This window comes from Symphodus melops (assembly GCF_947650265.1).
Source record: "Symphodus melops genome assembly, chromosome: 8".
Lineage (NCBI taxonomy): Eukaryota > Metazoa > Chordata > Actinopteri > Labriformes > Labridae > Symphodus > Symphodus melops.
Genome location: NC_136698.1, coordinates 11,037,577 through 11,056,591, shown reverse-complemented (window position 1 = coordinate 11,056,591; position 19,015 = coordinate 11,037,577). Strand labels below are relative to the sequence as shown.

At 41.8% G+C, this 19,015-nt stretch overlaps 1 protein-coding gene across 1 annotated transcript; it reads right to left on the bottom strand.

Moving 5' to 3' along the window:
* Positions 1–1,018: 1,018 nt before the first annotated feature.
* ppp1r2 (protein phosphatase 1, regulatory (inhibitor) subunit 2) lies at positions 1,019–15,513 on the bottom strand. Its single transcript, XM_079350878.1, has 6 exons — positions 15,141–15,513; positions 8,843–8,950; positions 8,350–8,433; positions 5,408–5,523; positions 4,041–4,214; positions 1,019–3,399 (listed from the first exon to the last, which is right to left on the bottom strand). Exons 1-6 carry the CDS (start codon positions 15,263–15,265, stop codon positions 3,380–3,382), a joined length of 627 nt encoding a protein of 208 aa, XP_079207004.1. The 5' UTR covers positions 15,266–15,513; the 3' UTR covers positions 1,019–3,379.
* Positions 15,514–19,015: the final 3,502 nt, after the last annotated feature.

Genomic DNA, 19,015 nt, shown 5'->3' with positions numbered 1-19,015 from the left:
TATATACACATATATATATATATATATATATATACAGTAAATATCTTTTTATTTTAACACAGGTCAGTCAAGTAACAACTCTAACCTCTTGACATTCTGATACACAGCTGATGCCTGCAGTCCCTGACTTACATAATCCCTAAGATTGTCATGATATGCCTTCACAAAACACAACGATAACAAAAAAAACTAGCAGGGTCCTAAGTAGATAAGGTCAGTGGCTCCACTCACTGTAACATGCTACAGGTTATGCTCCTTGTAAAACTGTCGGGATAGCCTACAAAGAGCTCTTAAAACCATGATGTTCACGTTTTGGTTCCATTAGAGAACCTTTCAACACACTCTTTAGTTCTAGCCTTCTCTTCAATACTCCTTAACTTAGATCTTTGATTCCAAGTATTGCCAAAGTTAACATTTAAACAATAAAGCTTTAAATAAACTGGTAATACTGTCATGTCTCCTTGGCTGCATGACTTTAAAATAATTCACTTGCAGTATGTTTTATCAGTCACTGTTGTTCTTTTATGATTTTGGTTGGTGAGTAGATAAAAGACTCAACATTGAGAGATTCCTTTTTTATCTTTTTTCTATCTCACAGGAGTCCTTAGTGGTTTTGGCAGTCTTGGAGCAGCTGACAGTAAACATGAATCAGCAAAATCGGCCCTCCTGCCTCCCAAGCACCAATCACTTCAGCCCAGTGATCAGAAGCAAAAGGAGGTCATTATTTTCTATCGTGTCTTCAGTGCTGGTGGGTTTGGAACGCTCCTCACGTCAGACGACGGACAGTTCCGAAACCATGACAACGAAATTATTTCCAAACAACGGCTTGTTAACCACCACACTCAAATGCCGCCTGGCTGAGTCGGCCTGTAAAAGTTAATCCGCTCTCCAGTACATCGTGGTTGTTTTATAACAGAAAGATTTCAGCCTAGGCAGTCGGTCATTCTTTGCATCATTTCCTTTTTTTTTTTTTTAAATAAAATTCTTTCACTCAATGATAATCCATGACAGACAGTAGTTCCTAACAACACTGTTTTAATGATAGGCGGCAAAAATAAAACACACAATTTGATGATTTTTAACATGCAAACTGGAAATACAAAAACTCGTGGATTTGGCATCCACGTCATTTTGAGACGGACACCACAGGGCAGAGTCATAGGACTGCACGACTGTCTGTCATCCACAGAATACAAACAGGAAGAGTTGGGCCAAAAAAAACTAACTAAAGAAACAAGAGAGACAGAAGACATGATGAAGCAGAAAGAAAAAGAACAGCAACTTGGACCATAGCCTGATCATTTTACACGTGTACATGAATACATTAGAGGCACATTCGACAGGTATTAACCACCTACAAGGTGATCGCGTCAGTCATGTTTAGGACGATTTTGTCCTTTTGTCTCGAGTGAGAAGATAAACCAATAACTTCAGCTTCTCTACTGTTGTCTCCTTTTGTAGTAGAGGACTAACGTATCGTCAACATCTGTATTTTCTCAACACACGTATATCCCCGTTTCTCTACATTGACCATGTGTTAATCACCTGCTCAGATGTGAGCTTGTTAGGTGGAGGAAATGGTCACAAGGATCACAAAGCTGCTGGAGACAAAAAAAAAAAAACGAATGCTAAACTACGAGAACGAAAAGGAACAAGCCATGGGATGTTCACAGGAGTCGCACTGTTTGTTTGGGATGTTTCCAAGAGGTCAACACTTTCACTCAAAGTGAAGGAATTAAAGGGTTTGAAACAAATGACGAGATCAAAACACAAGTCAGACTCCAGGCTCCCGTGTACGGTTCTCTCAGGGTATTCAATCATCATTCAAGGTCCAATTCGTTTCCTTTATGTTGTCAAATCCCACCTGCTTTAAGACTTGATAGTAAGCAAATAGAAAGTCAGAGTAGCCCCCCCCCCCAAAAACAGAAATAGTAAAATCATTAAAACACTTCCAATAAATTTCTTTGAACCAATACCAGTAGCATCAACTCTTTGTTTCACATTTCCCAGCTGCTTTGGACAGGACACTAGTCGATCAGTGTGATAGATGTACAGTATGGTGACGTCTGATGAGGAACACCAACCACATGACTGTGCCTTCCTCCAAAGAGAAAAAACGATGACAGTTATGAGTTTGGTGTGAAGCTCCTGTGCATTCAGTCATACAACTTCTTTTGAACACACACACACACACACACACGCGCACGGTTCGTCCCTCGTCAGATCTGCATCAATACATCTCCGTCTCATTCATCAGTAGCACGTGCTGTACCTGCTTTGCCGTCCCCCTCCTGCCATCAAAACAAATCACCTTTGGAGCCAACTGATTTCCAGACAGAAAGACAAACTAAACAAACTAATCTTGACATAAAAGCTCAAAGTATTATCTGTAAAGTGGCACGTTCTGTTCAGGTACACATTTTTGGTTTTTGTGATGCGAGACTTTGAGTGTGGTGTTGTCGCTTGTGATGGAAGAATGGAAATAAAATCAGTTTGACAAAGTCAGTTTAGTGCCAATATTATCCTTACAATGTGCGTTTGCAATAATGTACAGTTCACTGCATCCAAAGAGAGACAGCATAACCTCAATCAAGTGTTTGCAATGTTCCTTTTTTCACGTCAAATTTAGTCTGTATGCATGTCATGTTGTTGAATGCTGTTATGCTATTAAGATCTCCTAGTTCATCATAACATTGTCATGTTTATAATGAATTACAAATGTAAGCATTGTGTACAAAACAGAGCGCTTCACTTCATCACGTCGTCTTTTTTTTTTTTTTTCTCTCAGTGTAAGAGTTGAGGGAGGAGGGGACACTGCAGCAGCGACAGGTCACAAAGCAAAAACACGCGTGCAGTCGTCATGTCTCAGTTATGCCTTTAGTGAGGCCGCGGGGTTTCCCCTGGCTTCCTCCAGGACTGACGTCTAGGCTCTGTGGCTTGGACATTGTAGAGCGGCAAGTTATGAGTTCTTGATGTCCAGACGTTTTTATTTGTTTTCACTTTTCCTTAAAATAAAAAAAGGGGGGGGGGGGCTTGATCCTCCTTTGAAGGTCGGGATCACAGACCCTCCTGTGTGACGCCGGTCCAGATGAGGTGGGAGGGGAATTTCTTGGCAACAGGACAGTGAGGAGGAGGAGGGAGAAATAGTCTTTGCTTGTGTGTTTAAAACCAGTGTGTCTGAGGTTATATTGCACAGTCCTAAGGAACTCTAGAGATTAACAGGTGACGTGTGGAGGTTATTGGTTGTTGAGGGTTGTTATGTGGGTGGTGAAGCGGCGTCAGCTGGCGGCCCAGCATTAGAAACACAATGGGGCGGTAGCATTGTCTGTCTCCGGATGTTGGCGCTGACACACCTGAAGGTTCAAAGAATGACCCTCATCTACGAGTCCAGAGAGTCGGCTGGACACGAGGGGGGAGAACAGTAGACGGAGACAAAAAGAGAAGGAGAGAGAAAAAAAAAGAAAGAAGAAGTTATTTCTCACTTCTGCTTTCTTCTTTGATTTGAAACACAGTTTCTTGTGGAAATAAATCAGTTTGATTAATCTCATTCGACAAACCTTTACATCCAGCTTCAGTGTAATTAGACTGCAGAAAGGCCCACAAGTTATTCACACTGAAGTGATTCATACTCTGTTCACTCTTGATGCTTTGTCCGGGTTTAATGCAGTTTCCGTCTTCTAATTCAGTTTGTATTTAATTCCTACAATTTCAGTGAATCTATTTTTTCTCCTAAAAAAAAAAAAAGAACTAAAAGTGGTCAGCCTTCATTTCATCAGGAGCTAAAAAGGTATTTCTAATCTGATCCGTGCGCATTAGCCATTATATGAACCTATTGAGCTCATTTATTGTGGGTTAGGACTTCCTCCTGATTCTTATGACACCTACCTGGACATGTTGCCTCAGTGCTAAAAGTCATTATTTCTAAACATCATCCCTTCAGTGTTACATTTATTTCACACAAAAAAAACCCTGACTGGGCTGTTAAAGTGTCTGTTTTGTTTACTTGGTTGTGCACAGTGACACAGTGTGGCGCTCCTCACCTTCCTGTGGGGGGTCCACATTGATCTCCTCTGTCTCCTCTGTGTCGTCCCTCATCTCTTCATCCACATCTTCGTCTTCCTCCAGCTCGCTGGCGATGAGCTGGCGTGCCAGTTTGATGTTGAGGCCCTCGTTGTAATGCATTTTCCTCATCATCTTAAAGTGGTTCTTTTTGGCTGCAGAGAAACAAGAGTTCGAGTGGATTTAAATGCGAGCGCATCAAGACTTTCAGCAAACTCAACCGACTACCAGCAGAGGGAACCTGCACTGATAAAACCCTCCTTTAAACCTTTTTATACCGACAAGTCCACTTTGAAAAAGGGGTCAAACTCTAAATGGGACAGTGAGGCGTACTGAAGTAAACATCATCATGAGTTGGCTGGAATCTTGAGATGGACAGTAATTGCTCTAAAATAAGGTTCAAGCTGACTTTCTGGGCTCTGCGTCAGAGTGATGGACTGCTCATTAATGTGGACAGAAGCAGTCCCTGTCCACACAGCCTCGGACTCTAAAGTAAACTCTGAAGGTCTTCTCTTCCTGGCACTGCGGTGTAAGTCTGTAAGACTATTTCATGGATTTATTTGCTGACTGCACAAAGAACTAAAGATTCTCCCTCTGCAACTCAAAAGCTGGAGGGGACTTTTTTTTTTGTTTCTTCCTATAGGTGGTGAAAGTTGGCACGTTAACCACTCGGTGTCAAAAACTGCTGAGGCTGAAGCTCTGAAGTTGGACCATATCGATCGGAGCAGCAGTTTCCAGAATGTTCATTCTGTTACTGTACCCGTGTAGTTCAGATATAAATGTCTGACACTGATATGTTACAGACAAATTCACCCTGTCAAAAAATTCAGCAGCATGTGCACGGCTCGAATGAGGTGTGTGTGTGCGTGTGTGTGCATGAGTGAGCATAGATGGGTAAGGTCAGAGAACGGTCAAAAACATATTGACAGAGAGAGAGAGAGAGAGTGTGTCTTAAGGGGAGAAAGTAAAGGCCGAGAGCACACAGAACACTCGGGCCCTTTCCCAAAACGATGCCTTTGAGCCAGCACAGAATTCAGTCACCCTCACAGGTGAAGAGGAGACTTTGTGTGAAGGTGGTGTGTGTAAATCAAATAAAGAGGGGAGGGAATCTCACAGTGCGATAGTGTTTCCCACAGAATGAAGTGATACCATTTAGATAAAGATATCTGACACCAGCAAGTAAATAATTGTGTCACAGGACGAAGCTATCTTGCTGCACAATGTTTTGTCCCCTCCCCGAGCCTCGAAAATGGATTCTAAGATGACCACCTGTCATTACAATCTAGTAAAGATATTAAGAGTGGTGACCGTGTTGAAGGGATAACTCCATATAGAACCCTGTGTTCACCTTGTTCTTCAGGAGTAAGCTCCTCTTCCTCCTCCTCACTGCTCTCTTCTTCTTCGTCCTCCTCATCTTCTTCCTTCATGAGAAAGCGAGGTTCTGCGCCCTCAGCTGCAACAAGCCTTAAAAGATCAATCAAAACAAAGAGAGGGGGGGGAAAAAAGATGAAGAAATGTCAGTTCATTGGCTCTTTTGAGATTCTCCATTCTTTTTTTTTCTCTTTTTTTTTTAAACACCCTTTTTGAAAGAGGAGTTCATCAAATAGAAACAGGAAACTAAGAGGAGCTCCTGCTAAAGCCACCGTGGAGGGATTAAAAATAACTTCAGGAAAAAGAAAAGGCTTTTTATGGAGCGAAGCAGACATGAGACACACAGATGGAGAGATGTGGAGCAGGCAAGGTGAGCGTGAAGAGATGTCAAGCGTGTGTGCGAGTACTCGAGCATGCAACAAAAATAACTGGAGTTACTACCCACTTCTCTCACTCTTACAAAGAGCTAACAGCAGAGGAATACATGAATGGAGGTGGAGCTTTGTTTCCACTGTACTACTACAAACTGTCAAACTGGCCTGAGTCACACAAAAAGAAGATTTCATTTGCTAGAATTTCAGGGCGCAGCAGTAATAGAACCAAATGGACGACACTGAAGAGACTGGATGGTAATATGAAGGTGTTAAAGCTCTGGGATATTTCAGAGCATCGTGGGTGAGAGGAGGGATTCAGAGCAGAAAGAGAAAAAGCATACGGGGGGGGGGGGGGGGGGGGGGGGCAGCAGTTGTTGTATCTGCACAATGAAAAGTAAAACAATGAAAGGCAGTCAGTGGAAGTAAACCAAGGCGGCTAATTGACCTGCAAGCCGGGAGCTAATCACGCTCATCTCTGTGGAGAACACACACACACACTTTTATCCCTTCATCAGTGCAATTATGCAAGCATGATGGCCCAGGGCAAATACTTAAAGCTCCTGTAGCTTTTTTTTTTTTTTTTTAATCTTTTTTTTTCAAGTGACTTTTGAAGTTAATTAACAGATTTTAAAAAATACTTGTTTGGGGTACTGTTTAATTTAAAAGTCTGTCAATTTATACATATACTGTGTATATATAGTTATATCTTTGGATTTTGGGCAGCATGTGTGTTCCTGACTGACAGAGTGTGTTCAGAGCCATCCCTCATTGCATAACTCTCCTACTCCTGGAATTCATGGCTGATGGGAAACACCCATGAACCCATTGTCTATTGATCAGCTGCTAGAGATGCAGAGAGGAACCATGCAGAAAGCCTTTCTATGCAATAAAAGAAATGCATAACCGTCACATGTTGTTTTGAATTTTTATAAATGTTTAATGAGCATTGTCCACAACATGTAATAGATAAAAGCTGTTTTATATACAAGTGTTGTTGTTTTTACACATTTTCACTAATATGTATTAAAACAGTGTAGATATTAAGAAAGTATTTGACAGACATGCACAAGAAAAAAATCTTATCAAATCTGCATGATGTACTTCCCGTCTTCAGTAAGTAGATGATTCCAGCATGTCAGCACAGAACTTCATTTTTAAAAACCCCAAATTAAAGACACCTGAATTAGAGCAAAGCAACAGAGGAAGGTCGAGGGTTTGATCTGCAGCTCCTGCAGCCACATGTGCAAGACACTTCACCCCGAGTAGCTCCAGCTGCTTTGTCGGCAGCATATGAACGGGATTAACGAGTTCTGATGGTCTCACTCCATACAGCACGCTGCCATCAGTGTGTGAATGGGAAGGTGTGACATGCATGTGTAAAAGCACTTTGAGCAGTCAGACTAGAAAAGCACTCGTGTCTGTTTACCATGTCAGTGTTTTGTGAAGACAACAGTTCTGTTCAGATTGTTATACCGACGATGTTTACCATGTTCGTTTTTTTAATGTTAAAAAAAGGAAGACGTTTGGGAAACAGCGTGGAGCACCGTTAGAGGCAGCTGTGCTCACAACAGTCGATGCAGCACTGCAAAGCGAGTGTACCGCTCACGACCGAGGCCAGCCGTCACTCACAGCTGCAGTGCTGGAAGGGAGACGGCGTGATTGTCACTGTTCACTGGTAACTGAGGTGGAGCCAACATGCCAACTTTAAGATAATGCTAATCAATGTAGCACTGTAAAATGTAGATCGCAATAAAAAAAGGAAAACCAGCTGCTTTCGAAGCACGGATGTAAATTCTGTACTTATATGAATGGAATATGATTGAGTGGATTGTGAGTGGTGTTGGGTGGCGGGAGCTCTGTCCCGCACACAAACGACCGTTCACGCGGGACAACGTTCACGTTCACTGTAAAGTTGTCGGGATTTGAACAAAGCCTCGAGCCATGACGCTTTTTACCCGAGTCACTCAAGCAGTTAATGAGAATCATTTCAGCCCTAATTCATGTGTTTCTTATCTGGCCTACTCTTGACAGCACAGAACACTTTTTCAACGACTGTGAAAATCAGAGAAGAAACCAATGCTTCAAATGATAACTTACTTGATGGCAGATGGGTTTTTTTTATTTTCCATCGTTTCTTTGAGTCTGTTTTTCCAAACGGGATGCTAATAAATTGTTTTTAACAGTCCCTGACTTGTCTTACAAACATTGCAGACGTTTTCTTTGAAATCTGACCATAAATACAAAATCGGTTTGTCCCAACAGGTGACTCCTCCTGCCCAATAGAAAGCCTCGTTCTCTGACTCTGCAGTTAGGTGTACTAGCTGACGTGCACTGACACAACAGATTCACATCAACTACTGACATCAGTGCATTGCACATGATCTGCAACATGGTCCAATGATAGTCAGGAGTGCTGATATTGACCAATCTTCAAATGATGCATCAGTGCACCCAGAGCTTCTACTTCATCAAAGTCTAAGAATTCAAAAAAAAAAAAAAACTAATCAAAAACAACACACAACCTCCTTTCACAATGAATTCTTACTTTGATGCCAAGTCGTCGGCTGCCAGTCCACCGTTGCCTTCTGAGTCACTCAGCGCCCCCTCGTCTTCGTCGTCTCCCGCCATCCTGAAAATATTGAAATCAAGAGGGAAAAAAAAAAGATGAGTCCTAAATGAGGCAAGGAGGGGAGGGCTGTGAAGCAAAGGAAGTACAGACACAAAGAGACCTTCCCTACAGCACCTGGACGTACTAGATTATTAGGATTCTTTCATAAAACATATTTCTTAAATCCCAAACATTTCTACGGTGGATTATAAATCACTGGATTATTTGATGCACTATTGTTTCATAACTGATCACTCACTATTACTAACAACTTTAAACTGCTTCACTTAAATGATCTTTGACCCTCCTCTGCGGCCCACTCTTTGGGAAACAGCATTACAGTGAATTATCTTTAAAAAAAAAAAAAAGAGGATGATGGTCTGGTGACAGATGAGACAGACGAGGGAGCGTTCAGTAAGAAGCCTCGGACCTGTTGTAAGGTGTGCTGGGTTCATCGATCTTCATCAGGCCGTAGTCTTTGTCGGCCGGGTGGTACGTGGCCAGGATGTTCATCTCATCCCATTTCTGGGATTTCTTCCTGTAGAAAGATAAAGACGAGAAGAAACTATGAGATGGACATAATGAGTGAAGTGACCCACCCCACCGCCGCGTCACACAGGATCCTCCTGAAGGGTGGGAAGGGACCAGATCTCACCTGGGACTGAAAGTACCCCCCGTGTTAATGACTATCTAATGACTGCTGTAACATTATTTATGGCCACAATTTGCATATTGTATCACATCATACAGTGTTGTGGTTTACTCCGCTGGACGAATGGTCTAAGCCTGCGAGTGGATCAGCAGTGAAGAGACTGAAGTTAAACAACAGTTAGGGGTTGTTAGATTTATGTAGGTCTACTCTCCGCTGGGCAACACGATTTGAAACTCTCAATGTTTGTTTGTCAATTTCACAAATCCCTGCTGCCCTTTTTAAATCCTTGCAGAAAAGAAACAAAGATAAATTTAATACTGAATATGAAATACTGCTCCAGAGGATAAAGACAAGGACTGCCATTATACTGCAAAAAGGACCTTGAAACCTGCAGTTTTCAAAAATACATACAGTAACCTTATCGTTTCACGCTTTTGTCACACTCATTTTCTTACAAAAAAAAATAAAATAATCAAAACTCAAAGCTACAAATCTAGCTGCTCCTGGGAGTTACCCTGCAGGATCTTAATCAACCGTGCTCCACCCAGCCTCTGTTGAAAGACTTCAGTGTGTCTGCCTGACATTGTTCAGTGAACAAAAGGTCGAGTTTGGTGCGAGACAGACGGGCAGGGCAACAAGAGATGCTAAACCCATCTGCTTGTAAAGTATACAGTAAGATTCAACCTTCATGTATCTATTCTCGTCAATGTCATAGAAGGTGCACACTTCTCATGCAGAATAACAGAGGTGTCATCTTGGCCTGCACCAATTTTGCATCAGCAGTAAAAAAGTGATAATGCAGGTGGTGCTGCTACACTTCAGAGCCCGTTTATACTGGGAAGCTAAAACTAAAGTCTAACAGCTCCTACCTTTCCCCTCCACAAAAGTGAGACATCACATCACCCACACATGTTTCTGCAATGAAGAAATGTTCCCTTATGATAATACATTTTAATTGGATTTTGTTGAACTGTGAAGGCATTAGGAGCAGAGCTGGGCACACGTTTGTAAATGTGTCGTTAGTAATGGGTGTTAATGGTTCGATTCCATTTTTTTTCGTGGACATTAAATTTGAAAAACAGATTGAAACCTTCCAAGTTCCTGATAAAGCCAACTAACTAACTAAAGCACATGCACCCTGTTCTTTAAAAAAAAAAAAAAACCGTTAGCTTGTTAAAAAAAGTTTGCATTTGTGTAGAAACCCTTTAGAGAAAGCATACCTTACAATTTCTGTACCTAAATCCTAAGAATTTCTACAACAGGGTGAGATCTGAGAAAGACAGCAAAAAGGTCCAATAACGACTTCTAACATTACAGTGGTTAAGTGTGTGTTAGGCGTTAAAGGATCTGCATGCAGGGCTCCATTTATGTGTTTGTATGCGTGTGTGGTTCCACAATGCATGGCTGCACGGACGTTTGCTCACTCATTCCTTCATGCCAACAAAATTGTACGACGACGATGATTCACCTGCTGTAAGAGGCAGAAAAGAAATAACAAAAAAAACGAGAGGCTGAATTGGGAGCACACATGAAGATGGAGCTGTATCTGTTATGTAAGGTGACCTCTCCAGGGTGGTCAGCAGCTGGCGACGTAACGCTTCAGGAAAACTCATTAAATAGAGTGAGTCATCATTGAGAGCGGAGCTGTGCTATCAGGTAGCATAGTCAGAGGTTAGTGAGGAAAGGTTTGGAGATGTACTCTAAACTACAGTGAAGCCAGCATCAGTAACATCAGCTGGAGCTCTTCTCACAGTGGAGAAAGTGGCTGGTCAAATAAAAAAAAAAAAGAAGACATTCTACTTTATGTTGAGAAACGAGTCAAAGCAGCTGTGGGAAAATGAGCCGAAAGAAACGACCTGCGTATAAATTGTACCACAGGAGGCTTTTCTTATAAAACAATAGAAAACGTAACGGTTTGAGACTTTCTGCAGTGGTTGGTATTCACTCAAGAAGGGATCACAGCTCTGTTGGCACAATGCTCAGGCAGCGTTAAGCAGAATAAGAGATTACACAAAGTTTGAGAGAAAGCCAACTAGATTTAGGACTAAAAGGCTTTCTTGAGCCTCCGTCATCCGTCCAGACTTTGGAGAAAATAGTGCACCAGATGAGAATTACAGCGAATAAGGAGGGAAGCAGCATAAGAAACGAACTCTCACTTTTTATGTTTGGTGAAGAAAATCTAAATTTAAGCAAAGGCCAAAAAAAGTCAGCTTCAACATTTATTCATTCTTAAATAGTTACTTTTACTGCCTGTTCTTACAGCTACAATATGTAGCATACATGCTACTGTTTACGTTAAAATATCTAAGTTCAATTAAAAATGGACTAAACCCATGATCCATCTATTTTTAGTGGAGTACTTACAACACATCAAATATCTCTAAAAGTTATCAAAGCCAGAGAAGTTCGTAAAATAGTAACGTTAATTACACTTGAGTACATTGTCAGTAAACCTCGTCTCTCGCAGGTTGGTTTCGCCCGTTCATATTGATTCAACACGGAGTTTGTTCGTTTTTTACTCACATGATACACCACGAAACTCGACGTCTTTTGTTATTGTTTGGATTGAGAGCCCACTATCGGATGATTTGACGTACTGTATGTTTAGGCGGTTACTTCTCTGTGATCGGTGTTTAGAGTTCAGACACCCGTTGGTTGACTCCTCCATATCCAGACAGATCTTGATAATAGAAAGTGTGTTCAGTCTGTGCGCCAAGATTTGACCTCACCTGACCTGTACAGACAAAATCTGAGCAGTGTTGTTTTTTTTCCTGTCTGCTTTAAGGAAGTTTCGCGGCCTACCAGTCAAACTACACTGCACAGTCATGCTGAGGCTGGCAAGACATTGTAGGAGAGATTGAGTTACATGGAAGTGCTCATGAATTATACATTAGGTGTGGGGCTCGTACATCACTGTTAACTAAATAATAGTGGATGATTGAGGCACTAACAAAAGTAACAATCACAGACAGGTGAAAAGATGCAACACAGGCCTTTCTATGCCAACAGGGGGAAAAAACACATGGGAGCATGTGTGCGTTCCTTTGTGAACTAAGCTGCTCTATTTTCATGTACATACTTTGTACTTTTATTTTTTAAACAAATGTAACTATTAATAATTTTTCATGTTTCCAACTGACTCTGACAGAGTGTGGTCAAACCCTCCTGAAGACAACAGAAACAGCTGAGCGTTACATCATCTGGCTCCATGTTCTTCCAACAAATCATGGAAGGAAGCTGAATTGTTTCAACGCAGACAGGTGGTCAAAATCAATGCCTGGATGGTGCGTTTGGAGAGCTAGTTCAGGATATCCTCTGGGCAGTGTAGAGGAGCAAGAAGGAAATGTCTTACGTTCCAAACAAGTGCGGCGGATCAAGAAGTGCTTTTATTCGAGCTCAATGTGCACACTGCTGCTCTGAAGAACGGTAAATAAAAAGATTTTTTTTGAGGCTTGAATAGTTATGATCTAAAAATACTTTTCCAAATAGTCAGAGAATTGGAGTCTGTACAGATATGGCAGTATGTGTTCTGTGAGTTAGCGACTGATAAAAGAGAATATACTTGCTTTAAATTCAGCCCTGACAGTAACAGCTTGTCACAGCATATTCAGCCTGTGCGCTTCTTCTTGGATTCGGTGCTTCACTGCACACAGGATCCTTCAAGAAAACTATCTTCCCTCCACTCCTCATCGCTCAAAAGGAAGACTATTTTTGTACCAACACAGAAAAAAAAAAAAAAGCTTGATTCACTGTTGGGAATGAAATCCATTAATAACTTCTGCCATCCTTCAATGGCCTAATTTCTCACACTGCAGATCAGAGAGGACTGGTAGTAACGTCTGGACCTGCCAGAAACCGGAGCGACTCGGGTGTATATGCCTTATGAAGCTGATCCATTTTGATATACAGTGTACATCAAGTGTTGCATCGCAAAAGATCAAAATCATAATACAACTAGGATATACATCAAAAGGATTCTTTGAACAAACGAATGATACTGTAAAAATCTCCAGCGAGCAGCCAAGATTTAGCAGCATTTGGCTGGTGGGTGGTGTTAATTAGTCACCCTGACTAAAAATCTGACCAATTCAGTTCATTGCAAGCCTTGAATTTCCCTCGGGATCAATAAAGTATCTATCTATCTATCTAAAAAGACTCGTACGCGTGTTTATTCTTCTTAAGACTAAATCACTTTGGCCTAATATAAGCCACATTTGTTGGCAAGATGTTTTCAGAAAACGCTTCCTAGATAATACAAATAACTCATATCCCAATGTGTTTTATCCTGAGCATTTCACATTAAAGAAGTGCATTTTGTCATCTGCCTTGAAAAAAAAAACAACTCATTGTTGTCCTATTTTCATAGCATGATGCATTATTAACTTGAAAACTCAAAGAATTTGTCACCAACCAAAGAGAGAACTCAAACATTTCAGCCACTGTTTTTCCTTTCACTATTAAAAAGTCATGCAACCTTTTCTTCGGTCTTATTTTGGTGGATAAAACCAAAGTCAACAGCCTCACTCAGGGAACTTTAAATGTTCAGTTTCTCTTCTTGAGCCACAGAGGTGTCCCCAGCTCCACTGCACATGCTTGACATGTTAGAGGCGTTTTCTCCTGAGTGGGTTTATGAGCCTTATTATCATTTTGACCATCAGGAGGGAAGTTATTCCATGCGGCTTGGGATGTCCTCCAGTGATCTAATCAGTATGAATAAAGGCTGAATGAATGAACGTTAGACACTTTAGGAAAACAAAAGGTGGCAGCAAGTAAACTTGTTCAACAGCTGAGATGGTGAGACTTCAAGTATTGTAGTATAGAGCCTTTTCAGAGCATACGGCTTCTGTTGTTAGACTGCGACTTGTCACTGCAAGCCCACAACACCACTGACCAATCTAACATAGTGAAACGTGTGGCAGACATCTACATGGAGTTCACACAGCTCCGCTTTGTTCACCCAATGGTTTAGGCTTATTTGTACGACTCACATGGCATGTCAAAGGCTTTGAGAAACACATGTAACCGTATATTTTTATTGAGAAAGGAGGTAGTTGTAAATTTCTCAGATTGCAAGATGGATAAAGGATTATCTTATCTTAGATATGCGCTCATCAGGAAGGTGCAGGATCATGAAAAAAAAGCCGGCCGAAGAAGAGGGGCATGGAAGAAGACCTTGAAATGCTGTGATTGTGATGTGCATTTGAGCAAGTGTGCGGGCCTATCGTCTTCCTCTGTCTACCATTTTTGTATGACCATTATGTTGTTCAGCTTTACTACCATGACACATTTTTGCGTTTTTTTGTGATCAACTTTAACAATGAGGATATGTCCTAAGATAAGAGATAACATAATCCTTTCGTCATCTCAAAAAATATATATATATAAAAATGTAAAAGAAGTATGCATCAAAAAATAGTTTTAAATGCCAGTAACTTCAAGATGTAAGTTTGTATAAACTCTGTCATGACTGTTTCGCAATTTAAGGCAGCAGTATTTATTTTTAACATTACTACATAAAATTGTAAAGGACATTTAAATGCTGTCAAACAAGAAGATAGTTAGTTAGTGTGAGAGCAGGCTGGGTTACACGAGGACATGATATTTGCTCTGTTCATTAGAGCAGGAGCTCTGTTGAGGACCTATTATGGTCATCTTTGACTGGAGGTTGAGCCAGTTAAACAACATTTAAATATTTATGTTTCATCACAGTTAAACACAGACAGTGATATGTTTGAGATGTGGAGTTATTTTATCGACAGTTTGAACATCCGTTAACAACATAGCGTTACCTCCCAATGGCTAGCGAAAAAAAGCTAACCTGACCAAAGGCTCAATGGGAGTAAACGTCAGCTCTTGGTTAATGTCAAAGGTTTGTTCAGGGTGGAAAACGCCAACTGATAATCTCATGAAACAAACAAAAAAACTAACCAGTTTTATTGCAGACATGCTGTTTACTCTCTCTAACAGCCGAGGCGGTGACTCCGGCGTCCCCGTTAGCCTGACATGAAGCTAACAAGTGTGAAGCTAGCTGACGTTACTTGGCAAACCTTAAATCAGAAGTAAAGAGAAAACTTACTGTTGTTCATCTTCTGAGAGACCAGGTGCTTGTTCAGGGACATCTGCTTGAACGTCGTCGGGCAGCGACTTGGCAGCGCTGGTCTTGTTTTTCAGGATGCCTTTTATCGGCCGGGGAGCTGCCATTCCCACACGCTGCCTATCAGACCCGGCAGGGCTCGACTATATTTACTCAACTTAATTTGCAATTCTCTGATTTACTCGCTCAGTTTTCAAAAAGAGGTTCCTGTTTTATCATGATCCTCCGTCACAAGTTAGTGCTCGTCCACAAACACAGGTGAAAAATAGGCAGGAACCACTGTGATCAGACCGTTCAGCATGTCTACTCCCCAGTTATTCACCGACTGGCGGGGCGACAGCACTACGAGCGGGTAGGCTCGTCGTTTATAGCATCGCGAGATTTTGACACGCGACTTCGTTCATCAGAACAAAATGCTGATATATTACAAATCTTTTACTTTCTGCATTGAAATGTCCTTTACGTCCACATTGTGAATTGTTTTGTGAATTGAATATGTATGAATTTTTTGGTTGACAATTCACGATCACTCATTTGAATATGAAACTCTCAATCACTGAGCTTTGAATAATGTTTTTTTTACATTTCTGGTTTTGACTTTTAGAATACCCTTAGTTTTTCTTTACCTGACTATTTAGCTACACATCTAAAACACGTCAACGATATAATAGTAGTTTTGTTATCAAGCTAAACAACTTGAGGGAGGTCTGAGAAGGTGTGAGGACCATCACAGGTCACAACACAAAGACCAGGGCCGCATGGGGAACAATGGAGGGGGCAAACGAACTGAACGACTTCTTCAACCGGTTCGACCAGTCCCTGCCCCACCCTCACCGCAGCCATCTCTCCTTCTTCCCTCTGCACACCTCCCCCCCCCGGAAACCACAACACCCCCCTCCTCAACACAATCTCCGCCCCATCTTACCACAGACCAGGTCAAAGGACAGCTGAGGAAGCTCCAACCCAGGAAAGTGGCAGGCCCGGACAAAGTGTGTCCAAGGCTATTGAAGACCTGCGCTGCTGAACTGGGGGAACCACTACAACGGCTCTTCAACCTTAGCCTGCAGCTAGGGAGAATGCCCACCCTATGGAAGACATCATGCATTGTTCCAGTTCCAAAGAAGAACCGGCCCAGCGAGCTGAATGACTTCCGACCGGTGGCACTTACTTCACACCTAATGAAGACGCTGGAGCGACTCTTCCTCAGCCTACTCAGACCCCAGGTACAACACGTCCAGGACTGCCTGCCGTTCGCGTACCACCCAGGTGTTGGTGTGAAGGATGCCATCCTGTACCTGCTACATCGAGCTCACTCCCATCTGGATAAGGGAAGCGGCACAGTGAGGATCCTCTTCTTGGACTTCTCCAGTGCTTTCAACACTATCCAGCCCCCCCTGCTCCGGGACAAACTGAGTGGGATGGGAGTGGACCCCCACCTAGTGAACTGGATCTCTGACTACCTCACGTGCAGGCCTCAGTACGTCAGGCTGATGGACATCACGTCTGACAGCACTGGAGCCCCCCAGGGCACAGTGCTGGCCCCTGTTCTCTTCACCCTGTACACCTCAGACTTCTGCTACAACTCCGAGCTGTGTCACATACAGAAGTACGCTGACGACACAGCCATTGTCGGGTGTATCAGGGATGGCAGGGAGGAGGAGTACCGGACACTGGTGGGGGACTTTGCTGCATGGTGCCACACGACCAGCTCAACACCTCTAAGACCAAGGAGCTGGTCATTGACTTTGGGAGGTCCAGACAGAGGATGCAACCTCTTCTGTTAGAGGGGGCTGAAGTGGAGGCGGTGGACTCCTACAATTACCTTGGGTTGTGTCTTGACAATAAACTGGACTGGACAACACACACCAACCACCTGTACGGGAAGACACAAAGCAGGATGTACTTCCTAAGGAGACTGCGGTCCTTTAACATCTGCAGCAAACTGCTGGGGATGTTTTACCAGTCCGTGGTTTCCAGTGTGCTTTTTTACACCGTGGTATGCTGGGGGGGGGGGGGGCAGCATATCCAAACAGCACACATCCAGACTGGACAAACTGATCAGGCGGGCCGGCTCTGTGGTCAGCATAAAGCTGGACTCTCTGGTGACGGTGGCAGAGAAGAGGACACTGGACAAACTGCTGGATATTATGGACAATGCCAGCCACCCTCTGCACACCGTCATCAGTAACCAGAGGAGCCGGTTCAGTGAGAGACTGCTCCTTCCCAAGTGCAGAACCAACAGACTCAAAAACTCCTTTGTCCATCATGCCATCACGCTCTACAACTCCTCACTTTGGGGGAGGAGGACTAGAGCACACGGGACAGAGGGGTAGGAGTTGGAGCGTCTTTCCTTCTACCCTCATTGTGCAATAACACATGGACACTTTCACTTGTATGTGCAATAATAATCTCAACCAAGTGCAATAATCGCAACAATAATCATTGCCTTTTTTTGTATATTTTTTTCTGCTTCTTCCATGCATATTTTTTGTATATTTTTTTCCAACGGAAGAGTGTTCTATTATTTATGCTATATTATTCTTTATATTGTTACTTTTTGTTACCTGCTACATTTTTATTTTTATTTTTATTGTATATGCTGCTGGAACCTAAACTTCCTTGAGGGAGTCATCCCAAAAGGATCAATAAAGTTCAGTCTAAGTCTAAGTCTAACAAAGCAAGTCACCTTCAATACCAATCCTTTTCTTTTATGTATGTGTAGTAAATGTGTTCACTACACATACAAAACTATAAAGTTTAGTACTACATGTTTTGGAGTAAGAGCACTGAAATTATAGAGAACTTTATTACAGGACATGCAGTAGGCTGTGTTAGTGCTTTTTAGTCCTATTCTGCGAAGGCCAAACATTTTAACTACAGTTTAAATGGTCTGTTGTTATACTGTTAAAAAAAAAATTACACAAATCTCCAATTCTTTTTTCAGCAGTTTATTTTCCAACCACCTGTATAGGTTAACTTGCATGTACTCCAAGCACCTTCCGAAGAAAAAAAATACAAATTAATAAAGGTTAGTTTGTCCTTTACAGTAACTGGTCCAACTCTTTTTAAATGTAAAAGGCCATCTTCTATAGCTTTACATTATCACACGACTATGAAAGGCTAGTCCTTATTTGGACTTTTGTCAGCATAATTGTGACTATGAATCCCTCAACTTTCTCTTTATCTATCCATTATGTTTTTCAATTTCTCTTTCTGTTGAGAGCAACAGAAGGGAAATTCTGAAACGAACATAGGCGTTTATTCCACAATATGCCTGAGATAAACTTCTCAGTTGTCACTCTGAAGGATTCTTCATTGACTGTTTTTTGGTCATCCAACCGGACTTAAAAAAGAAAAAATCCTTGCGAATCAGTCCATGGTGTGGGCTCGCTTCCTGATCAGGATCCGTGCTATTTTCAGCTGCTTTAACCAAGGTACCTCTGTGAATGTACTAGAAGAGAAACAAGCATTAGACACTTTCAAGTGAAGCTGTAATATTTTAAAGACACAAATATTTTATTGTTTTTTAAGATACTGTCAGTAGTTAAGTGATTTTCCATATAAACAATGCTACCAATTGTCTGCACTTAATTTTCCTACACAATCGTTCTGATCATCATCTCCATAATTTATAAGGTATAGAAAATCTTCCAATTTACCACAAAGTTATTTTGATATTTTAAAGCAAACCAATTAGAAAAAAGGGATCAGTCTTAAGCCCCTACAGCCCCTTCACATGGACTGATTACACATACACATAAAACATTAATAAAGCTAATGTGTTTGGTAATAACAGTGAATAGGTGTATAAATTGAACTAGTAAAATGATTAGAAATCATGTTTGGTTTAGTTAAGT

Coding starts and splice junctions, on each gene's coding strand:
- ppp1r2 (XM_079350878.1), bottom strand. CDS start 15,265: ATGGCAGCTCCCCGGCCGATAAAAGGCATCCTGAAAAACAAGACCAGC. Junction 5,524..8,349: donor GCCGACGACTTGGCATCAAA/GTAAGAATTCAT, acceptor TGATCTTTTAAG/GCTTGTTGCAGCTGAGGGCG. Junction 4,215..5,407: donor GCTTACTCCTGAAGAACAAG/GTGAACACAGGG, acceptor GTTTCTCTGCAG/CCAAAAAGAACCACTTTAAG.